Source organism: Eleutherodactylus coqui, chromosome 10 (assembly GCF_035609145.1).
Source record: "Eleutherodactylus coqui strain aEleCoq1 chromosome 10, aEleCoq1.hap1, whole genome shotgun sequence".
Classification (NCBI taxonomy): domain Eukaryota; kingdom Metazoa; phylum Chordata; class Amphibia; order Anura; family Eleutherodactylidae; genus Eleutherodactylus; species Eleutherodactylus coqui.
In genome coordinates, this window is record NC_089846.1 from 117,089,066 (window position 1) to 117,114,644 (window position 25,579).

At 45.9% G+C, this 25,579-nt stretch overlaps 1 protein-coding gene across 3 annotated transcripts in view; it reads left to right on the plus strand.

Moving 5' to 3' along the window:
• Nucleotides 1–519: 519 nt before the first annotated feature.
• The window catches only part of RADX (RPA1 related single stranded DNA binding protein, X-linked), a 52,001-nt gene continuing 26,941 nt past the window's right edge, over nucleotides 520–25,579 (plus strand). For 2 of the 3 annotated variants that reach the window (XR_010787023.1, XM_066581769.1), the window contains exons 1-7: nucleotides 521–1,114; nucleotides 12,724–12,866; nucleotides 13,657–13,849; nucleotides 17,126–17,234; nucleotides 22,215–22,306; nucleotides 22,676–22,798; nucleotides 23,918–24,025. Coding sequence is in view for 2 of the 3 variants with exons in the window: in XM_066581769.1 (XP_066437866.1) it covers nucleotides 562–1,114; nucleotides 12,724–12,866; nucleotides 13,657–13,849; nucleotides 17,126–17,234; nucleotides 22,215–22,306; nucleotides 22,676–22,798; nucleotides 23,918–24,025 (1,321 nt within the window). In the remaining variant the exon portion in view is untranslated. Of the gene's footprint in view, nucleotides 1,115–12,723; nucleotides 12,867–13,656; nucleotides 13,850–17,125; nucleotides 17,235–22,214; nucleotides 22,307–22,675; nucleotides 22,799–23,917; nucleotides 24,026–25,579 lie in introns of all 3 variants that reach the window. The other variant, XM_066581771.1, reaches the window with a different exon arrangement.

Below are 25,579 nucleotides of genomic sequence, written 5' to 3' on the forward strand. Positions count from 1 at the left end.
TTAGAGTAGGGGGAGGGGGTGCTTACAGTAGAATGAGTGGGGGGCTTAAAACAGGGTGAGGTGGAGGCTTTTAATAGAGGTGGGTGGCTTACAGTAGGGTGAGGGGGGTCTTACAGTAGGGTGAGAGAGGGCTTACAGTAGGGCGATGGAGGGTCTTACAGTTGGGTGAGTGGAGGGTCTTACAATAGGGTGTGGGAGAGTCTTACAATAGGGGGAGGCTTATAGTAGGGTGAGGGGGGCTTACAATAGGGTGAGGGAGAGTCTTACAATAGGGGGAGGCTTATAGTAGGGTGAGGGGGGCTTACAGGAGGGTGCATTCCTGTAAAACAGGGTCCGTTGCCATGTCTCGCATCTGTAGCAATACTCTCTGTTGCCATAGTTACTGCTGCCTGACAGGATCTGGGAGTGTGACGATGTTTGGCCCGGCCCTGTACGCGCCCTCCTCCTCCTGCGGTCACCCAGGGTTCGGCGCTGCTTGGCCAATCAGAAATTTACGTGCTGTTTTCAAATGCTCGGGTGACGTGCGGCGTCAGTCCGCTGTGGGTCCGGTGCGGGGCGGGCATGCAGGAGCCGCTCTCTGAGTTTGATGCGGGGAGTCCCGGTTCCCCCGGCCGGCGCTCCCCCAGTCCTCCTCCCCCTCCGGCGGCGGGCTCGTGGCTGCGGCGCACCCGGCAGCAGGTGTCGCGGAGGCTGCGGGTTTCGGTGCGGGAGCCGGTGCCGGTGACCGTGCTGGCGGTGCAGCGCTACCTGGCGGACAGCTCCGGCTACTACTACGACGTGACCCTATGGGACGGCGCGGAGCAGGACACCTGGCTGCTGTCCCCGGAGCTGGGCCACCTGGTGCGGGGGAACCGGCTGCGCTGCGGCTGCTCCGTCCTCGTCCGCCGCTGCTCCTACCGCTACCTGGAGAGGACGCTGGGCCGCGGGCTGGTGTGCGCGGAGGAGCTGGAGGCCGGCGGGGAGCAGACGGCCCCCGGCCCGGTGCAGCAGCTGCGGGGAGCGGCTGGCCCGCTGTGCGGGGACAGGAAGCACTACCTGCCGCTGTGGAGCAACGGCGACCCGTACGGGGATGAGTGGAGGAGCCGCGGAGCGGGGCGACCCGGCAGTGTGGACGGTGAGCGGGGTGACGTCATGCTGCGGTGACGTCATCCACCTGTCATTTCTACAAAAGTGGTTGTTTTTACAGACTGAATCTGAGTGTTTTTACTGCATTTTTTTTTTTTTGCATGCCACTTTGTTGCTGTTTGTATATGCTCCCCCCCCAAAAAAAAAATGGCAGAACCGCCACTGATCTGTGTGATCGTATTTATGCAATCTGTTAGCTTTAACCCTTTAATAATGCGCCCCCCCCCCCTGCCATTCACCCCATTTTTGCTATTTCCACCCCCTTTTTAAAGAATCCTAACTCTTCTTTACCCATCGATGTCCGTCGCTGTATGAGGGCTGCTTTTTGCAGTTGTAATTTTCAGGAGTGCGGTTTAATGTACCGTAAAATGTACTGAAAAACGTAAAAAAAGTGGGGTGAAAGGGAGGAGGGAGAATGAAATTCTGCCACTTTTCGGTGCGCTTAGTTTCTACGGTGCACAAACTGCAACAAAACCCACCCGATAACTTTATTCTATGGATACCAAACTTATAGCGGCTTTTTTTTTTTTTTTTTCATTTAAAGTTCTTTAATTTTTCTAAAATAATTTTCTGCCGCCATCCTCCGTGCGCAGTAACTTTTAATTTTACCATCGCGCTCATTTAGTGGGACGTCCTGTAGTTTCTGTTAGTACCATTTTGGAATACATACAACTTTTTGATCGCCTTTTATTATCTTTTCTTGGAAATGGGGTGGCCAAAAAAGTGCATTTCTGGCATTCTTTTTTTTTTTCTTCTCATCATCGTGCAGGGTAAAAAATGCATTATTTTGATCAGTTTTACGGAAGCAGCGACACCAAATATGTGTATTATTATTTAGATTCTTTTATTATAAATATAGACAAAGGTAGTTTTTTTTTTGTTTGTTTTTTTTGTATTTTTGTTTAACTTATTACCTTTTTTTCTAATAGTAAAACATTTTTAAACTTTTTTTTTACTTTTAGCCCCCCTGGGGGACAACAGCTTGCAATGCTTTGATCGCTCCTCCAGTAGGATCTGACAGCTGTTCTTCTCACTTGGACTCACTAGTGCGAATTAACCCAAACGAGCGCATGCCTTTTCCCGTCTAAGTTGTACGATTTTTCACACGAGTTCTGTCCGGCTGCGAGGACGAGATGCCACTCACTTTAACCCCTTAGTGACCACGCTATAGTCTTTTTACGTCCTGCCGTTGCAGGATGTGTATGGTGGGAGATGGCGCTGCTATCTTCTTCCATACATCGCAGCTGTTTATTACAGCTGACACCTGCGGGTAACAGCCCCGTTCGGCCAACCAGCCGATCGGGACTGTTAACTCTTTAAATGCCGCTGCATTTAAATCCCCCGAACGATGGTCTGGGGTCCCGTACAGCCCATTACCCCTCCCACAGTGAGATCGGGGGAGCCGTATGGGTGTTATGGCAGCCGGGGGCCTTCTGAAAGACCCCAGGGCTGTCATGGCAGAATGCCTATCAAGCCATCCCCGTGGGGTGGCTTGATAGGCTGCCTGTTAGAATGCAGTATGATGTAATGCAATGGCATTACATCATACTGCATAAGCCATCTAAGCATCGCTAGTTGTGGTCCCCCAGGAGGACTGAAAAAAAGCAAAGGTTTTTTTTGTTTTTTTAAGTAATAAAAGTTGAAAAAACCCTTTTGCAATATTTACAATAAAAGTCTAAATAATAAAACAAAAACACATATTTGGTATCGCTGCATTCGTAAAAGTTCAATCTATCAAGCGAATGCATTATTTACTGCGCACGGTGGACGTCGTCTGAAAAGATAAAGAAAAAAAAAACTCCAGAAATGCGCTTTTTTTTTCACTGTTGCGAAGAAAAAATAATAAAAAGCGATCAAAAAGTCATATGTATTCCAAAATGGTACCAACGTAAACTACAGGACGTACCGCACAAAATGAGCCCTTACACAACTATATCGACAGAAAAACTAAAATGTTATTGTGCGCAGAAGATGGCGACAGAAAATAATTGTAAAAAACTAAATATCTTTATAAAAAATATACTAGTAGTACATAAAAAAAAAAAAAACTAAACACGTTGGTATCATAGTAATCGTACCGAGCCATAGAATAAAGTTGTCATTTTTGTAGTAGTTTGTGCATCGTAGAAACAAGACGCACCGAAACATGGCGGAATGTCGTGGTTTTTTTTTCCATTTCTCTCCACTTAGAATTTTTTTTTATGTTTTTCAGTACATTATACGGTACATTAAATAGCACCACGGAAAAATACAACTCGTCCCGCAAAAAACAACCCTCATACAGCGACGCTGAGGGATAAATAAAGAAGTTATGATTTTTTTTAAAGGGAGGAAAAAATGAAAATGGGGGGGGGGGGACAAAAAAGTGCGGTCACTAAGGGGTAATGGGTTAACTCACACAAGTGTTTTTCTCTTGGACCGATAGACCTGGATAGGAAGGTCGCAGCGTGTTTGATATTTGTAGGAGAGAACCGAAAACTGGTGGTTATTTACCGTGACCGTGTTCTGCTCTCTCAGTGGATGACCATATGTGAACAGAGAAGCGGCGAGGGTCCGGTGTGAGCGCCGCTGCTCTCTGGGAACGTCTTATAATTCTGCTCTCTAGTTCTGGGGCAGAAGTCTTTAGAAAGCTCATTCCTTCCCATCACTTTCTTCGGACTTCTGTTTGTGCGTTCCATCTGTAAAACTATTGGTTAGTCATGCATGGTGAGCGTTTAATGCGCCCGTAGCGATAGACTCGCAGATTAACTCTTTAGGGCCTATTTTGCACCTTAATGTCTGAGCTGGTTTCCTCGCCTTTTCATCATCCTATTGAAAGAGCCATAGCCTCATTTTTTAATTTATTTATTTATTTTTGTTGACCCAGCTGGATGAGGGCTTGTTTTTTGTTTATTTATATTTTTTTCTTGTAAGACAAGTTGTATTCTTCTATTGTTTTTTTTTTTTTTTTTGTGGCGTATGAATATAATGTAAAACTTTTTTATTATTTTGGATGGGGATGTTAAAAACAAACCAAAAACCTCCATAAACTCCACCATTGTTTTTTGGGTTTTCTTTTATTGGTGGTCACTGTGCAGTATAAAAAAAAAAAAAATGCGTTTCAGATGTTCCTGTGGATCGGCACTGTTGGGGCTTTCAGATGAGCGTGTTAATGTAGCGAATCGCGTGCCCAGACGGTGTATGGTGTAATCTGTTTTTTTAAATTTTTTTTTGAGCTGCATGAAGGACACAATTGACAGTAATATAAGGATTGTTACCGTTTATAATGCACACAAACCCATGTGCGTTATACGTGGGCAGAAAAATACTTCAGTCTGCGAGAGCCCTTATGGCGATACAAAGTTTTTGTTACTTTTGCACATTAAAAATGTAAAATAAGATGGTGTCTGTCTGCCGCATTACGAGACTCGGTAGAATTTTTTAATTAGCTGCATGGGGATTTATTGTTTGTGGGGCAGCCTGTAGTTTTATTGGCACTACAGATGACTCTTCATCGCTTTTTGGGAGGGAAGATTGGCAAAAACGGAATTTCTAGAATTGTTCTTGTTTTGTTTATAGGTGCTCGCTGTGTGGCACTAATGGCCGTTTACCTACATTCTGCGGGTCATTCTGATTAACCCTTTCCAATCCACTGTCTGACCTCTAAAGACATTCTGATTGAAGGCTGTACAGCTCCGATGTCGGAAGACGTCCGGCAGGGTATTCTTACTGTAGATTACTGGCTGCTCTGTTGCCGGGGGCCTCTCCAGCATGTCACATTCCACAGTACTTGCTCTAGCCAGCAGATGGCGCCATTGTATAATGGCTGAAAGAGAGAGCCCCCTAGGAAACCTCTAATTTAAAATTGGATTGCAAAGGGTTAAGGCAATCACAACTTTTTTTGATGGGTTTAAAAAAATAATTATGTATTTTATAGGCAATGTTGGTCCAAAAAATTGGCCCTATATTGCTCTCCTAAACATGCAATTTTCAGGAGATTGCTTCCTCCTGATTGGACAGGAAGGTTTAAATGCTCCCCCCTCTCCAACCTTCCTCAGTGATTTCTAATGAATTGCTGGGGGTAGGAGCTTAAACTAAAATTATTGCTGAAACTGATATTTCACTCATCTCTTCATAATTGAAAATTAAATTGTTTTCCTTCGGGGTGGAATATAGGGGTGCTGTCGTGGAGACTCCTGAAAACCCAATTATCTGGTAGGTATGATCTACCTTTTCCCAGCCGTCTCCCCTACAGCACCACCTGAGACGTACCAACTAAATACATTTTTCAGGGTGGGATCGCTGCCGCAAGGACCTTACGGCCAAAGGCCAAATCCTCATCTAACCGCACGTCTACCCTGTAATGCTTAATGAAAGTATGCGGCCTCTTCCATACCGCGGCCTTGCCTATTTGTTCTATAAACACTGAACTATGCTCGCCCATCAAGAGGCTAGTGCCCTTGTGGAGTGGGCTTTAAGTTCCAAGGAGACCTCTTTATCTAATGCCTTATAGGCTTCTGTAACCGCCAGGCGGATCCATCTGGCTATGGAGCTTCCAAAAAATTGGACAAACAGATTGTCGTCCCGTCTCCACTGACTCGCAGTGTTCATGTATCTCAGGACTGCTCTCCTGACGTCCAGACCGTAAAATTCCCGTTCCCGAGTGTCCCCAAGGTTATCAAAAAAACAAGGGAATTACTACATTCTGAGACCTATGAGAAGGTGACACTACCTTGGGCATAAAAGCAGAGTCCGATTTAAACACTATTTTAGTATTTGTGGTTTTGAGGAAGGGGTGGCGGATAGATGGAGCCTGTCGTTCGCTAACCCGCCTGGCCGAAGTAATAGCCACTAAGAAAACAGTTTTTATTGTTAGAATTCTGATTGCGAGCGATTCTATGGGTCTGAAGATACGACCCTGAGGACCCAATTTAGGTTCCAGTCACGGAATAGATTTGTGGTTCTTGCCTCAACCTGTCTGCCGCCGTCATGAACCTATTGACCCACCTAACTTCGGATAATTTGGGGTCGAACAGGGTACTAAGGGCCACTATCTGGACCCTCAATGTGCTTGGGGAGAGGCCCATATCCAGGCCTTCTTGCAAAAATTCCAGAATTGTGGGGATGGCCGGGGAGGAAACCTGAAATTTCATCGCCGACCCCTATAGGATATACTTCTTCCAGACCTTCTGGTAGATACTGTTGTTGCTTTCCTGCTAAACAGTAGGGTCTGGGTTACCTTTTTGGAGAATCCTTTCCTTATCAATATGGATTCTTCAAAATCCATGCTGCCAGGCGGAGCTTGGCTATGTTTGGGTGGTTTAGAGGGCCCTGCGTTAGTAGGTTCTTTTGCGTAGGGAAGAGGACTGGATCCTGTAAGCTTAAGTTTTTGTTTTTTTTAGGAGTCTAAGCCGGCTCCTCTCTCGGTTAGAAGGGAGCCACTAGGATTAGCGTACATCTCTGGGAATGGGAGTTCTGGAATACCCTCAGGATTAGAGGGATTGAAGGAAATGTGTAGACTAATCTTCTGCTCCAATTCTGGGTTAGGACATCTACGGCTGTCAGTTGATCCTCCTGTCTTGAGAGAGAAGTTCTTTACTTTGTATTTTTCTCTTGCCACAAATAGGTTGAGCTGTGGGAACCCCCACTTGTCCATCAGAATCTTGAAGGCTTCCTGAGAGAGAGACCAGTCACCGGGGTCTATACGCCTTCTGCTGAGAAAGTCCGCCCTCTGATTCAATGCACCCTTTAGGTGTGTTGCAGAAATTGATAGGACTCGAGCTTCCACCCAGTGGTAGATCCTCTGTGACATCTTGTAAGGCTGGGAACCTTGTTCCTCCTTGATGCCGAATGTGGGCCGCTGCCCACATGATAGGATTCCGAAATGTTGATTGTGCACAGTTTCTCCTAGCTTGCTGAAGGGTCTCCCAAATTTCCCGGAGTTCTCTGTAATTTGATTGATTTTTCACTCCTGAGGGCCATGACCCCTGCTGAAATTGGTCTCCTACGTGAGCTCCCCAGCCCCAAGCACTCGCATCTGTTGTGACGCATATGGCCGGATTCTGAATCCAGTGAACTCCCTTCGACAGGTTCGCAGATTACATCCACCAGCGCGGGGAGACCTTTACCGAATTCTCTATGCGCATCCTTGTCCCTAGAGAGGACTGCCTTCTGTCCCAGGCTGAAAGAACTGCAATTTGTAGAGGTCTGATGTGCACTTGGGCCCAGGCTACTCCTGGAATGCAAGAGGTCAGGCTCCCTAAGAGGGACATAGCTACACGGATTGTGCATCTTAGCTATTTTCCGACCAGTAGTTGTATTCCCTCAAACTTTCTTCGGGGAGGAAGAAGCGTTGGCTCTGAGTTGAGCATGATGCCTAGGAACAACTTTTCTCGGCTGGGGGGTTAAGCTGGATTTTTCCCAATTTATTATCCATACCAAGAATTGGAGCAGATGAAGGGTCGTCGCCAGATGTTCCACTAGAAGTTCTTTGGATTCTGCTATGACCAAGATGTCGTCTAGGTAGCCAGCTTTGGGCGTTCCATCTTACTCTAACAACACAACCCCTTGACTCCACCCACAGTTCTGGTGGAGACGAGATACAACAGTACAATACGGAGCTATGTCAGCTCTTGGTTTTTACGGGAAGAGTTGTACTTCTCATTGATGCTATTTTTGGATACATGCGACTTTTTGATTGCTTTTTACAGAATTTTTCGCAATATTGGCAAAAAATAGGAATTCTGACTGTGAAGACCTATTATTTCTCCCCCCTGCTCCCCTGTGGCTGAATATCTCTAGTGGTATTCCGCCCCGCCCATGGACAGGCAGCCTTAAACCATTAGGAACAGAGGTTTCTTCGATCCCGGCTGTCATCAGCCAGCCAGCGTCCGGCTCTTCCCGGCATGGTAGGGTTGTGCTGCCTTACACCTGCGCTGCCATAAAAATGTGATTGTACAGGCTTAAGGCTCTTAAGGACCACTGGTTGGGGGAAAAAGTGTATGGGCAGTCACTAATTGGTTAACTGAGCTGTCTGAAGTCACCGCTCTGGTAGTCTGCAAGAGGAGTAGGTGTTGGCTCTGTTATAAGTCAAGGGATTAATTCAGGTAAACTTGGCATTCAAGTAACCGTCTGGCATCTGACTAGTTAATGGCAACACTTTTTGACCGACTGCACAGTTTTACTTCGTTTTTGGATTGCAGGTCTTATGACCAGATTTCACTAGTAGAAGAGGCCATGATGAAGTTTACAGCTGTAGCGCTCGCTGTAAGGTCATGGTCACGCATCAGTGTCTCATCCAGAAGTGGACCATAAACGGAGAAGTCTAATCATGGAAGGACTTGTACATCTTCTTGGTTTACAAACACCGATGCAACTTGATGACTCAACTACAACTAAGTGACGGAGGCTGAGCCCTCGGCCCCCCTTTGTGTATATTCCGGAAGTGTCCGATAAGAACGTAATGTTTCCATCTAACCTCATGGTCTTCTTTGTAGCCAAAGTATGAGCAATGCAGTCTGACAAAGGGGCATTATAGTCTGCCATCCTGGATGACTAGTGCACAAAGCTGCCCCCTGCTGTGCATGCTGAATATGATACTCGGAGGGTAGACCCACATACTAAACAGATTGTATACGAGGGTCCTTTCTGCTCATGTGCTAGCTGTGTTCCTAATGGGGGCTTCTGGAATGATCATTATAGAATGAAGAGCTCTACAACCTATAGATCTGTATGTTCTTCATAACTGGAAGCATCCAGATGCTGAAAACCCATAGAGCCGCCATAGAATGTGCTTCCGTTGTATCCAGTGGAGACAAGCATTGTACATTGTAGCGAACCACCTGAGGTCTGTGCTGTGGATACTTCCAGGTGCTCACTGGATACAGTTGTAGCAGATCTTCCATTTGAAGATCAGTCTGGGAACACGTTGCGGCTGGCTTTGATGGTGCGGGCCCGTGCAGCTGGCCAGACCCTGCGTTTCCAGCTTCTAGGCCGGACTCTCACAACCAGATTTGAATTGCGATCCGCGGTAATGTGTGGACATTGAAAGGCATGTAGTTTTGAAGTTTCCTTCACACCTGTGGAAGAAAAGTCGCAGCATACTTTATTTTAGCACTGATTCCACACGGACGGTCTCCATTGGTGTCAATGCGTGCGACTCGCAGTCCATACGCAGTAAGCATTGCGTATGGGTGGCAGCAACTTGCTAGAGAACCAGGTCAAAAAGCCGGAATTCCGGCCAGGAAGGGGAGAGAATATATATTATTACCCTGTCGGTCCACTCTGCGAGGTTATGCCATTGCCTGTTTGCAAGCCTTCTTCCTTGCGGATGTTACGATTTCCATATCCGTATATCCGCATGGAAAACTGCACACATATGCAACCATTTGTAATTCGTTTTCTGGATCTACTCGCAGGTCCTCCACTGTGTATATCATTGGTAGGTGAAGGCGGCACAGGGACGTATTGGTTAGCACTGTCACGTACCAGGCACGGCAACACTCGTAGGCCCCCCTCATTGGTAGGTGAAGGCGGCACAGGGATGTACTGGTTAGCACTGTCGTGTACCAGGCACAACAACGCTTGAAGGCCCTCTCATTGGTAGGTGAAGGTGGCACAGACGTATTGGTTAGCACTGTTACGTACCAGGTAAAACAACGCTTGTAGGCCCTCTCATTGCTAGGTGGAGGCGGCACAGGGACGTATGGGTTAACACTGTTATGTACCAGGCACGGCAACACTCGTAGGTAGGCCCTCTCATTGGTAGGTGGAGGCGGCACAGGGACGTATTGGTTAGGAGGAGATGATCAGAGGGATCTCCTCTGATCTAGCATCTTCCATGTAAACAGTGGCTGAGTGATAAATGTCTGACTGGAATGTCCCCTCTAAGGCTTCTGACACGCTTATCTTGTGTCCGAGTTGCGTTGGAGGGGCTCGGACACAACTCTTGTCGTACATCACACCGGTCTGTGCTGTCTGATACATTGACAAACATTTCTATGTTCATTCTCGTCCATGATATGAACACGGATATGGCATGTGATGAGTTCTGATGGTCCAACAACAACTTTTTTGTAACAAAAACTCAATCTGCATATCACCATAGGCTGTCCATGAATTAATGTGAACACATGGACCCAAATACACCAGTGTGTGGGAGGCCTAAGTCTATGGAACTGTATGATGTGTCTAGTATGGGGAAAAGTGTGTGTGTGTGTGTGTCTGTGTCAAATCTTGCCGATTCTGGATTTTTATATATTTAGTAACTATACAATATAGAAAATGGCCGTGTGCTCTCCAGATCCCCATCATAGAACTGTGAATATAAATATGAAACCTGTCAGAATGGGGGCAATGCTGGGCTGCTAAGATAATAGAGAATTAACAGAAGGGCTCAGAACGGCGCTGTTGATGGTATAGAAGTATAAGGGTCCAGTAAGTAAGGTGTAAGAGGCTGTGTAGCCGGTGAGGAAATCCTGACCGCCCACACAGTGATGAGCTATTGCACAGGATGAAAGTTTAACACTCAGAACTCTAACAGTATTGTTGTTGTTGTCTGCAACAACCAACCACCGGTCGGGGTTTTGTTTTCCATTTTTCAGAGCAGTTTACCCCATTAACACACTAAGAAGGCAACACAATGCAGTTTTATGTCATGATTGCACGGACGCAGCATCCGTTAGATCAATAGCAGGCGAGCCAGGGTATTGCTGTAGCAGTTGGGACCAAAGAAGCCTCCAATCCTGGCAGTTTAACCACTTAGATGCCTCAGTCAGGAGTGATTGCGGCACCTAAGGCTGACTTACACAGGTGAGTGCAATATCGGACTATCGGTAATGTCCCGATATTGCACTCACCAACATGCAATTTTTTTTGTCAGGTTTTCTTCTGGCCTCATGTATAAATATGCATAGATTGCGTGTATTCGCTGTGTATTTTATGCAATTCCATTGACTTGAATGGGTTCACTTCGGTCCATGTGTAAAATGCACGTATGAATACCCCAATGCAAATCGGTGGCGTTTAGGCTGACCGCATTACATGTGTAATATGGAGCACAAATACTGTGTAAAGGAGACCCTAAAAACAGCCATCTGTAGGCAACAATAAGACTGTTGTGGCCCTCGGTGAAAGGGAGTTGGACACCCCCTGGTGTGCAATGAGCTCTCCGCCTGGAAGGGGTGGGATGGGGTGGGGCCAGTTTCCAAGGTGTAGCTCCGCCCTGTCCCACCCCTCCCATTGCAAATAGTGGCGAGGGGCGGAGAGGGGGTGGGAGCTCATTGCACTGCTCCCGGCTCTTCCAGCCTCCTCCCCCTGCAGAGAGGGACGCCGTATATCGGCTGGCCGTGAAAACCCAGCCAATATACGGTCATCTGAATGCGCCCTAAGGCTGGGTTCACACGGGGCAGAACTGCCGTGCCAACTTTTCACATGAAAATTCCACATATAGTTTTAAAACTGCGACTAAACAGCAAAGTAGACGAGATTTGCAAAAATCTCATTCACGCTGCGGACCAGCTACTCGGAAACTGACATGCAGCATGGAATTCAGAACCGTGACTTGTTAATTTTGGCATGTTTCTACTGCGGGCTCTCCTCTCTTTGGGGAGAGACTTCTGCAGCGGAATACAGGCTGAAAAGCTGCTTCAGACCTGCAGACATTCCGCAAGATTACCAACCTGTGGGAACCCAGCCTTAACATGCACTAGATTCAAAACTGGAGCTCTGCTGAATCTGTCGAGCTCTTATTTTTATTTTATTTTTTATAGACTGTCTAGTCTGCGTTTAGACCACAAATTGAACGCTCTGTTGTTGGACAGAGCAAAATGTGTCAGTGCCCAGTAAATGTAGTGCAAAGCAAGTTTGCCAATTTGCCAATTCTCAATAGTAAATAAGCCCCTCTGCCTAGTTTGCACTGCCATATGTATTGGTAAACGTGCCCCAATCTTCGACAGCTCCTCCGGGACTAAATGCACAACTAATAGTCGCTTTTTTGTGTAAACCCTATTATAAACTAGCACTACAGCTAATGTACCGCATGTTAATTTATGTTGCTGATTTCTACACCACATTTCCCTCCTTCCGTTGGGCGGGTGCTTATACAGTTGGCAGTGACCAGGGGGCGAACCTCACTTATTTAAGAGTGTTGGACAATATCTCCGTGCAAACACGTCGGCCATTCTGCCAGCTTCTCTATAACATTCATGTAGACTCCTATGGTGCAGTCCTGCGATCCTGATCGTTTCCTATGTGAAGCTGAAGGGACGTTTCGGAATAGAAGCTGCTTTGTAAAGGGACCCTATGGCCAGTGCGGCCGGGATCTACAGAAGACGTGCACTTGAGGTTACTGACACTGATGCACTCGCCAGTAAACGGTGTACGAGGTCTGACCTTCCAGCAGCGGTACATATAACCCAACTGAAATACTTCATGTGAATTGTATCTCATCTCGGGTGACTGAAGGGAAAGGGATTCCTTACCAGTTGTTTCTGTATCTTTTTGAAGGCCTCACAGCTGTTGTAGCTTCCTTTTTGTTCTGGGCTGATGTTTTCTATAGTCATGCCTTTTGTTTGAACTGTTATTTGGTTATTATGACTGTCACATTTTCTGTTTCCTCAGTCACCAAAATCTGCTCATTACAGAAGCTGGAAATGATTGGGCTCTCCAAGATAACCTTACCTCCTCTGCTCGTACGGGTCATGCACAAATCTAGACTTCGCTATTTTGGAAAAGCTGAGAAAAGAACGGACTATCCTTACCAAGTAAGAAAAGACCTCCGGTAGATATTGAGATGCAAACTTGGGGTTGTGCTTAGGATAGGCCATCAATAGTAGACTAGTGGGGCGTCTACTGCTAGGGATGCTTGCCCGTCACCTGTTCACCAGGTGAGCACTTGTGCACTGAGCTGATTTCTGCAGGAAGCTGACAGCTCCATTCTTTCTGCAGTGGCCAGGCTTTGTATTACAAGTTCCCATTTACATTGATGCCTGCAATACCAAGCCTCATCACTAGAGAGATTGGAGCTGTCTGCTTCCTGCAGATTTCAGCTCAGTGCATAAGTTCACCAATCTGACAAACAGCTGATGAGCAGGCGTATCGTGAGGCAGACCCCCGCTTATCTAAAGCATAGGCCATTAATGGTTTACAACTGGAAAGCCCCTTTTAGGGACCAGTTCACAAAGCTGTGTTTGGCTTTGTGTGGTCCATTTATACCACATTCAGTACATGGCCCCATTGTAGTCTAGGGAAAACTCCTTTAACCCTTTACAATCCACTGTCCGACGTCTTCTGACACCACTGAAGCCTGTACAGCTACGATGTCGGAAGAAGTCAGACAGTGGATACTTACACTATTCTGCTGGCTGCTCAAGCTGCTCCGACGCTTCCCATCATGTAGTTACTAGCTTTAGCCAACAGATGGTGATGTTGTAGAACGCCAGAAACGGCAGGCCCCCCCTGGAAGCCCTCAATCCAAAAATGAACTGGAAAGGGTTAAAATACAGTAGCTTTTACATGATTCAATGTTTTTTTTTTTGTTTGTTTGTTTTCTAGGCTTATTTTGAAGTCGCTGACCACTCGGGTATGATGTCTCTTGTGCTTTGGAATTCCCTTTGCCCCGAATGGTACAATACGCTCCAGGTTGGCAATGTAGTCTTACTGCAACAGTATGCTGTAAAGAAGAGTTATGCCTGCAGAACACTTCCAACTCCAGGGAATTTGCAGGTGAAGAGACTGCCTTCCCTGGGTAAAGTATATCTGCCGTATTGTGGTTTGTGTTGGTCTAATCAGTTTATCCAATGTGTAGTGGTCTTTTCTTTATGAGAGATTTCTTAAAGAGCCTCTGCCCATCACCCACTCACTGGGCTCCCCCGATCCAGCGAAAAATCAGCTCACACATGCACTCTCCCATAGGGGTGAAAGGGAAAGTGCGTGCATACAGAGTAACTCGGGGGCACAGTGCTGGAACAGGGGAAACTGGTAAGTATAAAATGCAGCGGGAGCAAAAGGCACCAAATGTGTAAATAAATATGGTGCCTCTTGGGCTGTCCTAAAGACAGAAAAACGAAATCTACGCCTGCTATGAGCAGCTGTAGATTTGTGCACATTTTGCACCATTGTCTGGCTTAAAATTAAAAGGAACTATCCAGTAATAAACTATTGCTGGCCTGTCATTCATTTCTGCAGGTACTTGGCCTGCAATACCAAGCATGGCCACCACAGTGGAAACGGAGCTGTCTGCTTCCTGCAGAAATCTGCTTGGTGCAAAACAGCTGATCAGTCTGGGTCCCTCTCAATGGATATATGCTTATCCACTATTGATGACCCAGCCTGAAGATAGGTCATCAATAGTTTACTGGACAACCCTTTTAATAGGTTTTCGCCTGCTGTTGGGCATATGCCCTACAGCTAAGCCCTATCCATTATTCTCACCACTTTAAAAAGTGGCAAGAGGAGAGGGGTCATATGTTATAGTGCAAATATGGCGTGTGCCACAGTTTGCAACAAATTGATGCAAATCATTTCAGATCTAGATATATAGAAATAAAATCTGTTCTGTGTCCATTATTTCCCTGAGATACGTGGGATCTGAGGTATCAGTAAGGATAAGAGGCCGTCTCCGAGTTTTTAGAGACATGCTCACTCTTGCCTCCTTGATCTTCATGATGGAGGTTGACATTTATTCCATGTCTGCGGGCCGTACAACTACAATACATCACACTTCTAAGTTTTAGTTTTCAGTCTGAGTCCCTAGAGGAAGCAGTAATGTTTTGTGACAGTTTCAGTTAAGATGTGAGTCGTTGGTCTGCAGTCCTCGAGGACCGAAGCCCCTCTTACCAGAAGAAGTTTAGTCGGCAGTAGGATTGTATGAATCTTGCGTGTTTAGTAATACTACCATAATATCAAAGTAAGGAGAAATATTTTGTGTTTGGCAGTGCTCAGCGGTCACATACTGTATGACTGAGTCATGGGACCACTGAGCGGCACCGCAACGTGTCTTCTCAACAAGCCTTGAATTGCAACCATTTTATGCAATGCCAAGTTGTAGTTTATTGCAGGGTGTATGCGCTCCAAGTCATGGAACGCTTTCCTTAGGCCGGCTTCACACGGGCGATGACACCGCATGAGATTTGTGCGTTTTGGGATGCACAAATCTGGCATAAATATTGAGTTTGCATGCCGTCATACACATGAGCGAGGTTTTCCCATGTGTATGAATGGGTGTTTATGTCCGAAGAACAGTTGGCTTAAGCCACACATTAAATACACAAACTCTAACTAAAGCTGATGAGCCAAAAAAACAATTCTGTACCTCCATCGTCTTCCACTGTCCTCCAAATAACTCCCGCTGCCAGGCCATATGGACTCCAGGCTGGAGGCCATGTCTGCAAGTGAGGACACCAGGACCCGTCCTGGCTCACATGCGGGTCGTGGCCACAGGCATATTTCTCACACCAGGGGAAAGATTCTGCATCAACTGGCCACAGTGAGACCACAGTCTCTCGTCTTAACCCCGAAATTGGATAAAAGCAGTCAGGACTCGGGAGGACAGGAAGGAGAATTGCCTCCGTATGCCACCCACTGAACCCAGAGTGACTAAATCAGAGGGTAACAGACCTGCAAGTACCACCTACTGCCTTGTCTGTATGAGCCAGCCCGTGAGCCTCCAACTTGTCGCTGCCAAGTACCGCCTGCGGCCTCGCCACCTCCAGATTGATGAGCCCCCTCCCTTTCTGGGCTCGGTCACATAACGTACAAAGTAAGTTTACGATTTAGTGTTGGGCCACAAGTTTGGACACCCCTGGTTCACACAATACTGCTGTTGTAGGCATTGGTCTGCTAATCCTGAGGCTCCGCCATCCTCGGCTCGTGAACAATCGCCTGTTGACAAGGAGATGGGATTTGTTTCTGTTTCCCTGCATGAACTAAGCAAATTACTTGTCAGGCGCTGATGGATGATTCCGGGGCCTTATTACAAGGAAGGGGTGGGATGCAACCCGCCAGGGAGAGACTCCTCACAATGCAACTAATATGATCTACCGCCTAAAACTGGTGGAACTCATATTTTGTGCTGTTTAACCCACTTTCCGAGCAGCCTGCCCTCCTATCATTGCATTACTTATTGATGGAAACGAACGTGTACTCTCCAGATCTGCCTTAATAAGCGCGCTCGTCTGTTGCTTCTCCTTATTTGCTCCATATTTCATCTTTTCGGAGCGTATTGTGTCGTTGGCTCTTTCTAATCTGCCTGTAATAGCGGATTGCTTTATAGACGTAAATATTCTCTAATCTATCTGCGTTATACTCCCGCCGTTACCTGAACATGCCACCCTCGCTAATCTAATAAACCTGTCTAGTGAAACAACACGGCGACAGCATCCGAGCACATTGGGCTCCTTTCTCTTATTTGTCTCCGGATGGAAGTATGATTTATGACCCGGAGAGAAGAAGAAGAAAATTTCATTCATTTTTGCTTGTTGTCAATTTTCAAATAAACAGCACAAATTAGTTACGTTTTTGTTAACATGAAACTTAAAAAGTAGGTGGGGTATCGACATGGCGATAGTGAGGGCATTAACGGTTTATGGTGAAAGTAAGTCTTGGCATATTGCTGTAAGTAGAAACCTTAATTACCTAAGAGGAAGACTTAAAGGGGAGCACCATGACGAAAAGTTATCCACAGGAGGATGGAAAATCGGGTTCGGCAATCTCCAGTGTTGCCATTGAAACAAGTGGAACAGCGGCGTGCATGTATGACCTCCATTCATGTGGGAACCATCAAGACCACCGTTCTTGGGATTGGAGGGCTCCCAACAGGGACTCGCCAGACATGGTTATCGCCTATTCTGTGCTGCAGGCTTTTTGTGTGGATTCTTATGCCTGAACACGGCTCTAAATGGAAAGCCTAGCCCGACTGAGATTTCTTAGTAAAAATGATGATTTAAGCTACTAAATGTCCTGGTGTAGAAATGCAAATGTTCTCTCAAAATTTACTTTCTCTAATTTTTTTTTTCCCTCCCAGAAATCAGCTTGAATCCCAGAGATCCTCCGTCTAAAATTACCGTTCTCCACGAAAGTAATGTGAAATCTGAGTGGAATCTGCCAGCTGTGAAATATCAGTTTGTCACAAGGTAGTAAGGCTTCTGTTACATTGTTTGTGAATGCCTTATTAAATTTTGATGTGATTATAGAGAGAGATAAATCTATAATATGCCTTAGCGCTTCCTGTGTCAGTTTGTAACCGAAATACTGCCATCATGTGGCTGGCTGACCACGTGACATGGTAAGACTTAGGTGTACCAATAGAGGGGGACTTGACACCTAATTGTTTATACTGTAGAGGACAATGTGGCCTACACTCAGGGTTTGGGGTTGAGGGGGACCGGCTACCATGTCGCCTACTTGCCAGTGTAACAGAGCAGCTCCTGCTACACTTAAGGCTTGTTCACACCAGCATAGGCGCATTTTAGTCGTGCAAATAATTCTGCTTATGTCTGCGTTTGTTCTGATGTTTGTGTGCCAATTGCTCCCGCTGCACGTTTGGCTCAGCTGCTCAGCCAACCTGTGCCGGGTCGCTCCTGCTGTATTCAGCGCCCACATTGAAGCACAGTACAGGAAAGTGCAGCGTGATGTGAGCGGCACCAAGCTGAGAGGGCAGCGCTCACTTCTGTGCCCAATTAAACTTGCTACAGTGTACAAAAAGACGGGCACCACCTAAAGGGTTGTATAGATTTGCAACCATATTTTATTTAAAAGGGCCAAACAAAGTAACTTTTGTGATTGGGGTTATGAAACATTGTGTCTCTTCTGGGTATACAGCTGCCGTACAGGTCATATTTGTGCCATGTTTATAGCCTACTAGCCAAGCCAGTGTAGTCTGATCCTGCGGTCATGCCCCTTCAATCTACTATCGTGCTTTCAGTAGTTTGGCCTGTGGGGGACTCTTCCACAATAAAAGCGGTTTACCACAAAATCTGTTTGTTGCCGCATTCTAAATCTCCTGACATTTTTGTTTTTCCACTTTCATAACTGTATGGCCGCCTGCAGACGGCCGGGTCGGATCCCGCTGTGAGAATTCTCGAAGCAGGATGCGGACCCGTGCCCCTGCAGAGGCCTGCAGCTTACCCGCTCCCGGCGTCTCCTCTGTGCTGTGTGCCAGCCAGTGCATGCGCAGAGAGGAGCCGGCCTAGTACTACTGGCATTTCTGTACGGGCCTCTGCGGGACCCACACAGAAATAGAGCATGCCACGATTTGTTTTCTGCATGTGATTTCACGTGGACAAATCACTGCCATCTGCCAAGGACTGGGTTTTGCAATGCAATTCTATGGCAGCGGCCACGGGCAGAAATTCTGCAGGAAATCCCGCCCGTGTGCAGGGGGCCTATGAGGGCTTGGTTTTTGTGAGACTTGTAGTTTTCCTTGCTACCATTTTTTGGGGGGGTACATATGGCTTTTTTATCTTATTTGGGAGACAAAATGAACAGAAAATGGCTGTTCTGGCAGGTTATTGATTTATTTGTTTGTTTATTATTTTATTTTATTTTTTTAAGGTTAGGTTCACACGCGGCGGATTTGCCGCGGAAATTCCGTGCGGAATTTCGCCGTGACAAATCTGCATGCGGCCGCTAATCTCAAGATTAGCCAGCCAAGTGGACGAGATTTCTCAGAAATCTCATCCACACGGGACGGCCAATCCGCTGCGTATTAGCCGGACGCAGCCTCCCTTTTTTTTTTTTTTTTTTTTTTTAAATTTCCACTGCGGCCGCGCTCTCCTCTATGGGAGCGCCGGCCGCAGCGGAAGAGCGAGCGGCCGGGCCGCTTTAAAGCCACCGCGGCTATAGCTGTTCTCCCGGCGGAAATGTCACGGTTTTTCGCTGCGGCCAAACCGCGACATTTACGTCGCATCTGCTGTGTGTGAACCCAGCCTAAGGGTGTTTTTACCCTCCATGTAAAAACCTAGTTGGGTTGTATTTAGAGATGAGCGAACGTACTCGGATAAGCACTACTCGTCCGAGTAATGTGCTTTATTCGAGTACCTCCCCGCTCGTCCTGAAAGATTCGGGACGCGCTGCGGAGCGGGGAGCTGCAGGGGAGAGCGGGGAGGAACGGAGGGGAGATCTTTCTCTCCTTCTCTCCCGCCCGCTCTCCCCCGCTCCCCGCTGCGACTCACCTGTCAGCAGCGGAGCGCCCCGAATCTTTCAGGACGAGCAGAGAGGTACTCGGATAAAGCACATTACTCGGACGAGTAGTGCCTATCCGAGTACGTTCGCTCATCTCTAGTTGTATTTCAAGCACTGGATACTTGCCTATTATGAACAAAAGCTTGTTTTTGTAGCCTGACGAGCGCATATGTATTTAAAAATGGAACTATCCCAGAGAAGCACTTGAGTACATAACCAAATACAAAGATACATAGATTGTGTGTGTGTGTGTGTGTGTGTGTGTGTGTGTGTGTGTATATAGTAGTAAATTGAAGTAGTGGCACCACTTAAGCGCCCGCTGGGGGATCCTGACCAAGCTTAGTTGCACACTGATAACAGAGCGGTTATCGTTGTCAGCCATTGTGTCTCATATCTCCCTAGTGACAACTACAGCAGAATAAAACTTTTTGGGCCTCCCAACAAGGACAGTCTTACAGTTTTGCTAAATTAAATTTTTTTTGCGTTTCCATTGATATCAAATGTATGCTTTCAAACCGTGAAGATCATTTTTAATAACCCCGTATAGATGTTCTTGTTACCATTATTTGTGCCGGTCGTGCTATGATTTAAGAACAAGTCTTTGTTAGAGATGTTAAAACTGTGAGGTCCTTACTAGAGATGAGCGAGCGTACTCGAAAAAGCACTATTTGCTCGAGTAATTTGCTTTATCCGAGTATCGCTGTGCTCGTCCCTGAAGATTCGGGTGCCGGCACGGAGCGGGGAGCTGCAGGGGAGAGCGGGGAGGAACGGAGGTAAGATCTTTCTCTCCTTCTCTCCCGCCCGCTCTCCCCTGCTCCCCGCTGCGACTCGCCTGTCAGCCGCAGCGGCACCCGAATCTTCAGACCCGAGCACAGCGATACTCGGATAAAGCACATTACTCGAACGAGTAGTGCTTATCCGAGTACGCTCGCTCATCTCTAGTCCTTACCCCTAGGCTCAAGCACTGTTTGGGCAAAACTGTGAGGCAGTTAAGAGGATCTTTGGCCTGTGTGTTGGGAAAGCATTGCATTCTCTAGAATATAACCATTCTGAAGCAGGTTTTCTTACAACTCTACATTGCGCTGTTAATCCCCAAAGGAATTTATGAGTAAACTTGTCATTTTTGCCGCAGTGTAGATGTGGTAAAAACAAAAAAACGCCCCCACCCCCTGCCTCTGAAGATGTCAGACTTTTGTGGGGGGGGGGGGGTTTCACACTTAATTCAATTTAGAAACTTTTTAAAAATTAAATAGTAGCCATGAAAAAATACAACTCCTCTCAAGAAACAAGCACTCGGACAGGTACGTCGATGGGAAAATAAGAGTGATGATTTTTTGAGAGTGGGGAGGAGAAACCAAAAATCAAAATAAGGGCTGTCGTCTAAGGGGTTAAAAGCATTAGAGGAGTAAATGACGGCTATGTTTTATATGCCGCTATTAACTTTTATGGAATCCTTTTTAGACAGCATTTATAGAAATTTAGGAGTCGGCTGTTTTTAATGCCTCAGAACTGCTGCCAGCTCCAAATCTGTGATGGGGAGAGCAATGTAATCGTAGCTCTCTGATAGTCATAGGACAATCCAAGTTTTAATCCTTCTCAAATTAGGCTCGCAAATGTCTGGGGCGGTCCCTTCACATGTCTGCACTCTCTCCGGACTTGGGTGACTGCTGTAGTATCCATTCCGGAGACCGCTAGGGCTGTCACTCAGCAGAGTGGCAAGAGAGCGCTCAGTGCGGACCGCCCAGTGGACTGCACATAAATGGACCTCTTCCAGGGCGTTGGCAGGTGTAGCGGGAGAAGGATTAAGACAGGGATCTCTTGGTCATGTGACCAGTATGATTACACTTCTCTTCCCATCATCAATTTAGTGCTGCCAACCATTCTGAGGGAAGATTTTGACAATTGAGATGCTGACATTTGTATTTTAATTTTTTTTTTTAAATTGTGACAATGTCCAAAAAGTTAAATAGTCATGCTTTCTGGTCGATGTACAGCAGAGTGTGAAAGATGAGGGAGTTTTAGAGCGGTTTTTAGAATGGCAGATTGATGCGCCGTGGTAATAGAACAGTTAAAATTAGTTATTCTACTGAGAGCTTCTAAGAAATCGAGATTATGGGACTTAAAACTTTTTAAGAAACCAGTCACTTCTAGGAATGTAACGCTCACCGCATCCTGTTACATTTAAGAGAATCATGAGGCAATCTGATGACGGCCGTCTCGTGACATGGCATGACTTCAGATGGATCTAACCGCAGCTGAATGGTCCACGCTGGCACATAGGACTCCTCAGGGGGACTTCATGCCTATATGGGAAGGGCTGTGACATAATGTGCAAAGTACGAACACCTCCTCAGGGGCTAATAGTGGAGATATCCTTATACTGTTGGCCATTCCAAACTACCATATGTCCGGCACATGAAGACTTCCAAAGAAACCACTTACTAAAGACCTTTCATTGTAAATTCCCCAATCATTAGTACACATATGTAGGGGAAGCATTTGTAAAACAGATCATACACTTCTCTCCCATTGGACCAAATGGGATAATTTCAGCAGGTTTAACATATACAGAAATGATGCTTTTCAGTGAGAGATTTAATGGGTATTCCCAACTCGGATGTTGATGGAATATCTACAGGATATGCCATAAATGTCTGATAGCTGCAGGTCCAAGAGGTGGAGACTTGAAAAACTGTGTTCCCCTGAGAGTAACTGCATTTGGTTGGGTAACTATGGCTGCAATCTTCAATCACTTCTATGGGCATTACAGAAGCGGCCAAGGAGGCTTGAGTTGGGACCTGCATCTATCTGGCATTTATGGTATGATTGCCTAAGTTGTTGTATCCCTTTAACAAAGACTCTGACAATGTAAGGTGCATACAATCCTCTTCTGGTCCCACAATAGACTGTTGTCATGTTATGACTTTTAGATTGGAGTTCAATGACCTACCTCACAACCGAATCTGCGATGTTATCGGACTTGTAACCTATGTTGGAAGATGTGAAAGATTACGAAAAAGAGGTAAGTCGGGGATAGTCAAAGTTAACATTGACCTATGGCCAAACCTTTATCTCAGAGGGCTTCTCCAGGACATGGCAAGAAATAACTATGTGCTTACACTTTGTAATATCTTCTGTTACCATTTGGATCCTGTGTGCAGAATTTAAGGGCCTCATCCAAGAAACGGCACTGTTTCTTACATACCTTGACTTAGATATGTGCTGTATGTGTGTATAGAAGGCCATTTATAACGTCTTGGAGAATGTGTCCCAGAGACTCCTCCAATAATCTAGGTCTATCTGGATCACGCTCTGGCAGTTTGAGTCCTGACATTGTTCTTTATCTTCAGGGCTAAATATATTGTTTCATTGTTTTGTGTCATTCTTTCAGACGACTTGGAAGACTTCTGGCTATATCGATGGGTTCATATGATAGATGGGACGTCAGACCAGCCATTTCTACTTGAAATTTTTGCAACCTCACAGCCAGATATATTTGAGAATATATGTCCAAGTATGTATTGTCAGTGACCTTCTGTATTGCCGAATGACCTTCTAATAACCAGGGGGTTCTACTTGTTAGGACACACTGCTAGCGTTCTACTTAAAGGCTGTAGACCTCTCTGGGGGTCATAGAGTATTTTTTGCTTCAGCACATGTATATTGGGCTGATTTTAATCATTTTTGTATTGGAGTTTGACCAGAAACTTCACACCTGCTTCTACATATCATGGTGTATAGGAACTGCAGTCTGAGTCTCAATAGGAGATCCGTCAGTGAGGCTGGACTGATGGCTTGTGTTTTTTTTTTTTTAGCCTTTTATAAACCTCTTGTTGTGGTAATAACTTGGCTTCTGAGAACATGTAGGAGAGGGGAGCAGAGGGAAAGTAAGCCACCAGTCCTGCCTCACTAGCAGATCTCATTTTAACCCTTTCCAATCCACTGAGACATTTTTCGACATTCCGTTTGAAGCCTGCGCAGCTCTGATGTCGGAAGACGTCCAGCAGGGTATTCTTACTATATATTGCTGAACGCTTTGTTGTCGGGCCTCTCTGACATGTCACATACTGCAGTACTGGCTCTAGCCAGCAGATGGCACCATTGTATAATGGCAGAACGAGAGAGCCCCCTAGGAAACCCAAAATTGGATTAAGGGCTAATTCACATTGCCATAAGCGCAACTACACTCCGGAGCACTGAGCTTAGCTGCCTCTGAACGACTGAGATTTCTAAGCACCCCAAGATTTCGACTGCACTGTGTATATACGGTGTTATATAGAAGCTGCAGAAGACACACTATGCAAGATTTTAAATCAAACCCTATTGCATAATTGATTGATTTGCATGTATATGCATTTAAATGACAAGAAAAAAGGGGTCCATAGCCTTTAGCAAGTGAGATATTTGCCTGTACTACATACCAAAAACTGGCACTAGATGACCTAGTATCCAATTTCACCCTGCACAGTTACCCTGTCCATACACTTGCATTGAAGAAGAGCGCTGATCTGCTTTGGAAAATTAGATGGGGATACAGCGCTTCATCAACACTGCTTTCCCTTTTATTCTCTGTTTTGTTGACGGCCCCTTTGGTATATACGAACAATTTTTTTTTTTTTTCTTTTCCCCCTAGTGTCTTATTTGGTGTGCACTCAGATGCGTGTAATCCAAGAGCATCCGGACGATGTCGCCTACAAAGCTTATTTTACAACTACCAATGAAAGTCAGGTGTTTATAACAGGTACGTCATGGGCTGTGAAGAGCTTGTAGAGCACTACAGTGTTTGGAGTGGTTTTGTGTACTGTAAGTCTCTATTTGAATGGTTTTAAATGGCTTTCCATCGGTAGAACACAGGCTTGGTTTACATCGATGCCTTCTCTACCTGGTAACCAAATATGGTCTGCAATAAAGGGCACCTGTACTCCACTGACAATACTGTTAGATATTTTTACCGATCTACTCTAAATCATAGCCTCTTTACAAGTGAGCTGTATAGTGGACAGACGTTATAGCAAACTTTTTATATTACAATTTTCTACTAGGTCATTCAAATGGCTCCTAACATCGTAGTTTAGTTCCATAAGTTTGTTTCCAGTATATACAAAATAAATTGTGGTTTTGTGTGTTAACCCTTTCCAATCCAATTTGTATCCTGGTTTTCCTAGGGGGCTTACTCTTTTTCTGCAGTTATACAACAGCGCTATATGCTGGCTAAAGCCAGTACTGCATGAGGTGACATGTTGGATAGGCTCCGACAGCAGAGAGGCTGGCAATATACAGTAAGAGAACCCTGATGGACGTCTTCCAACATCAAGCTATACAGCCTTAAATCATAATGTCTTCAGACGCCAGACAGTGGATTGGAAAGGGTTAAGCCCCCCCCCCCCCCCCCCCCCCCCCCAAAATAGCCCAAGCTAAACTCCAAGAAAAAAAAATTCAGCAGTTGCTGTTCGGGTCCCTCCCGCTGGGCTGCAGCGCTCCTGCAGGCTTCCGTGGAGTCCTTAATGCCAACGGAGCATCTCTTGCTGGTGACAGGGACTTGAATAGCCCACCTCCAGCAACTGATTGCTCTGATAGACTGAGACAGCGCTCGATGGACCAATCATAGCCATTCATTGAATGACATTGGCTAAGGCAGTGCTCCTGAACCAATCAAAGTCGGCACTTGATGAACCAATTACAGCCATTCAAGGATGACCTTTAATGAATGGCTGTGATTGGTGCAGGAGCACCACGCCAGCCAGTCAGTCAGCACTCAATAAACCAATCGGTGCAATCGCTTGCTGGAGGTGGGGTGTTCAAGCCCTGTCACCATCAAGAGATGCTCCGTCGGCACAGGACTGCTCAGAAACCTGCCAGAGCGCCACAGCCCAGCAGGAGGGATCCGAACTGCAACTGTTAGGTGAGTATAAGACACCCTTAAAAATAAGACCATGTGCCTCTTTTGGGGCAAGAATTTAATATAAGACTGATCCAGTATTTGGGGAGACATGGTATATCGATTTGTTGTAATAGTACTCTTAAAAAGTGCAGTGAAAAATCAGGCTTTTGTATGTTATTAAAAGTGCAGCCAGCCCAGGTAACAATCGAGGGAGGAATGGAAAGGAGTGCAAAAATACATTTTTATTTATTTTAAATTCTAATCTTTATTTTTGCACTCCCTTCCATTCCTCGTGCAATCTATAGTTTTACAAAATTCCCTTTAATCATATATACCCCTAGGCATATCATGTTACCGTACATACTCGAGTTTTAGCAGAGTCAATAAGTTTTACCACAAAAAAAACTGGTAAAA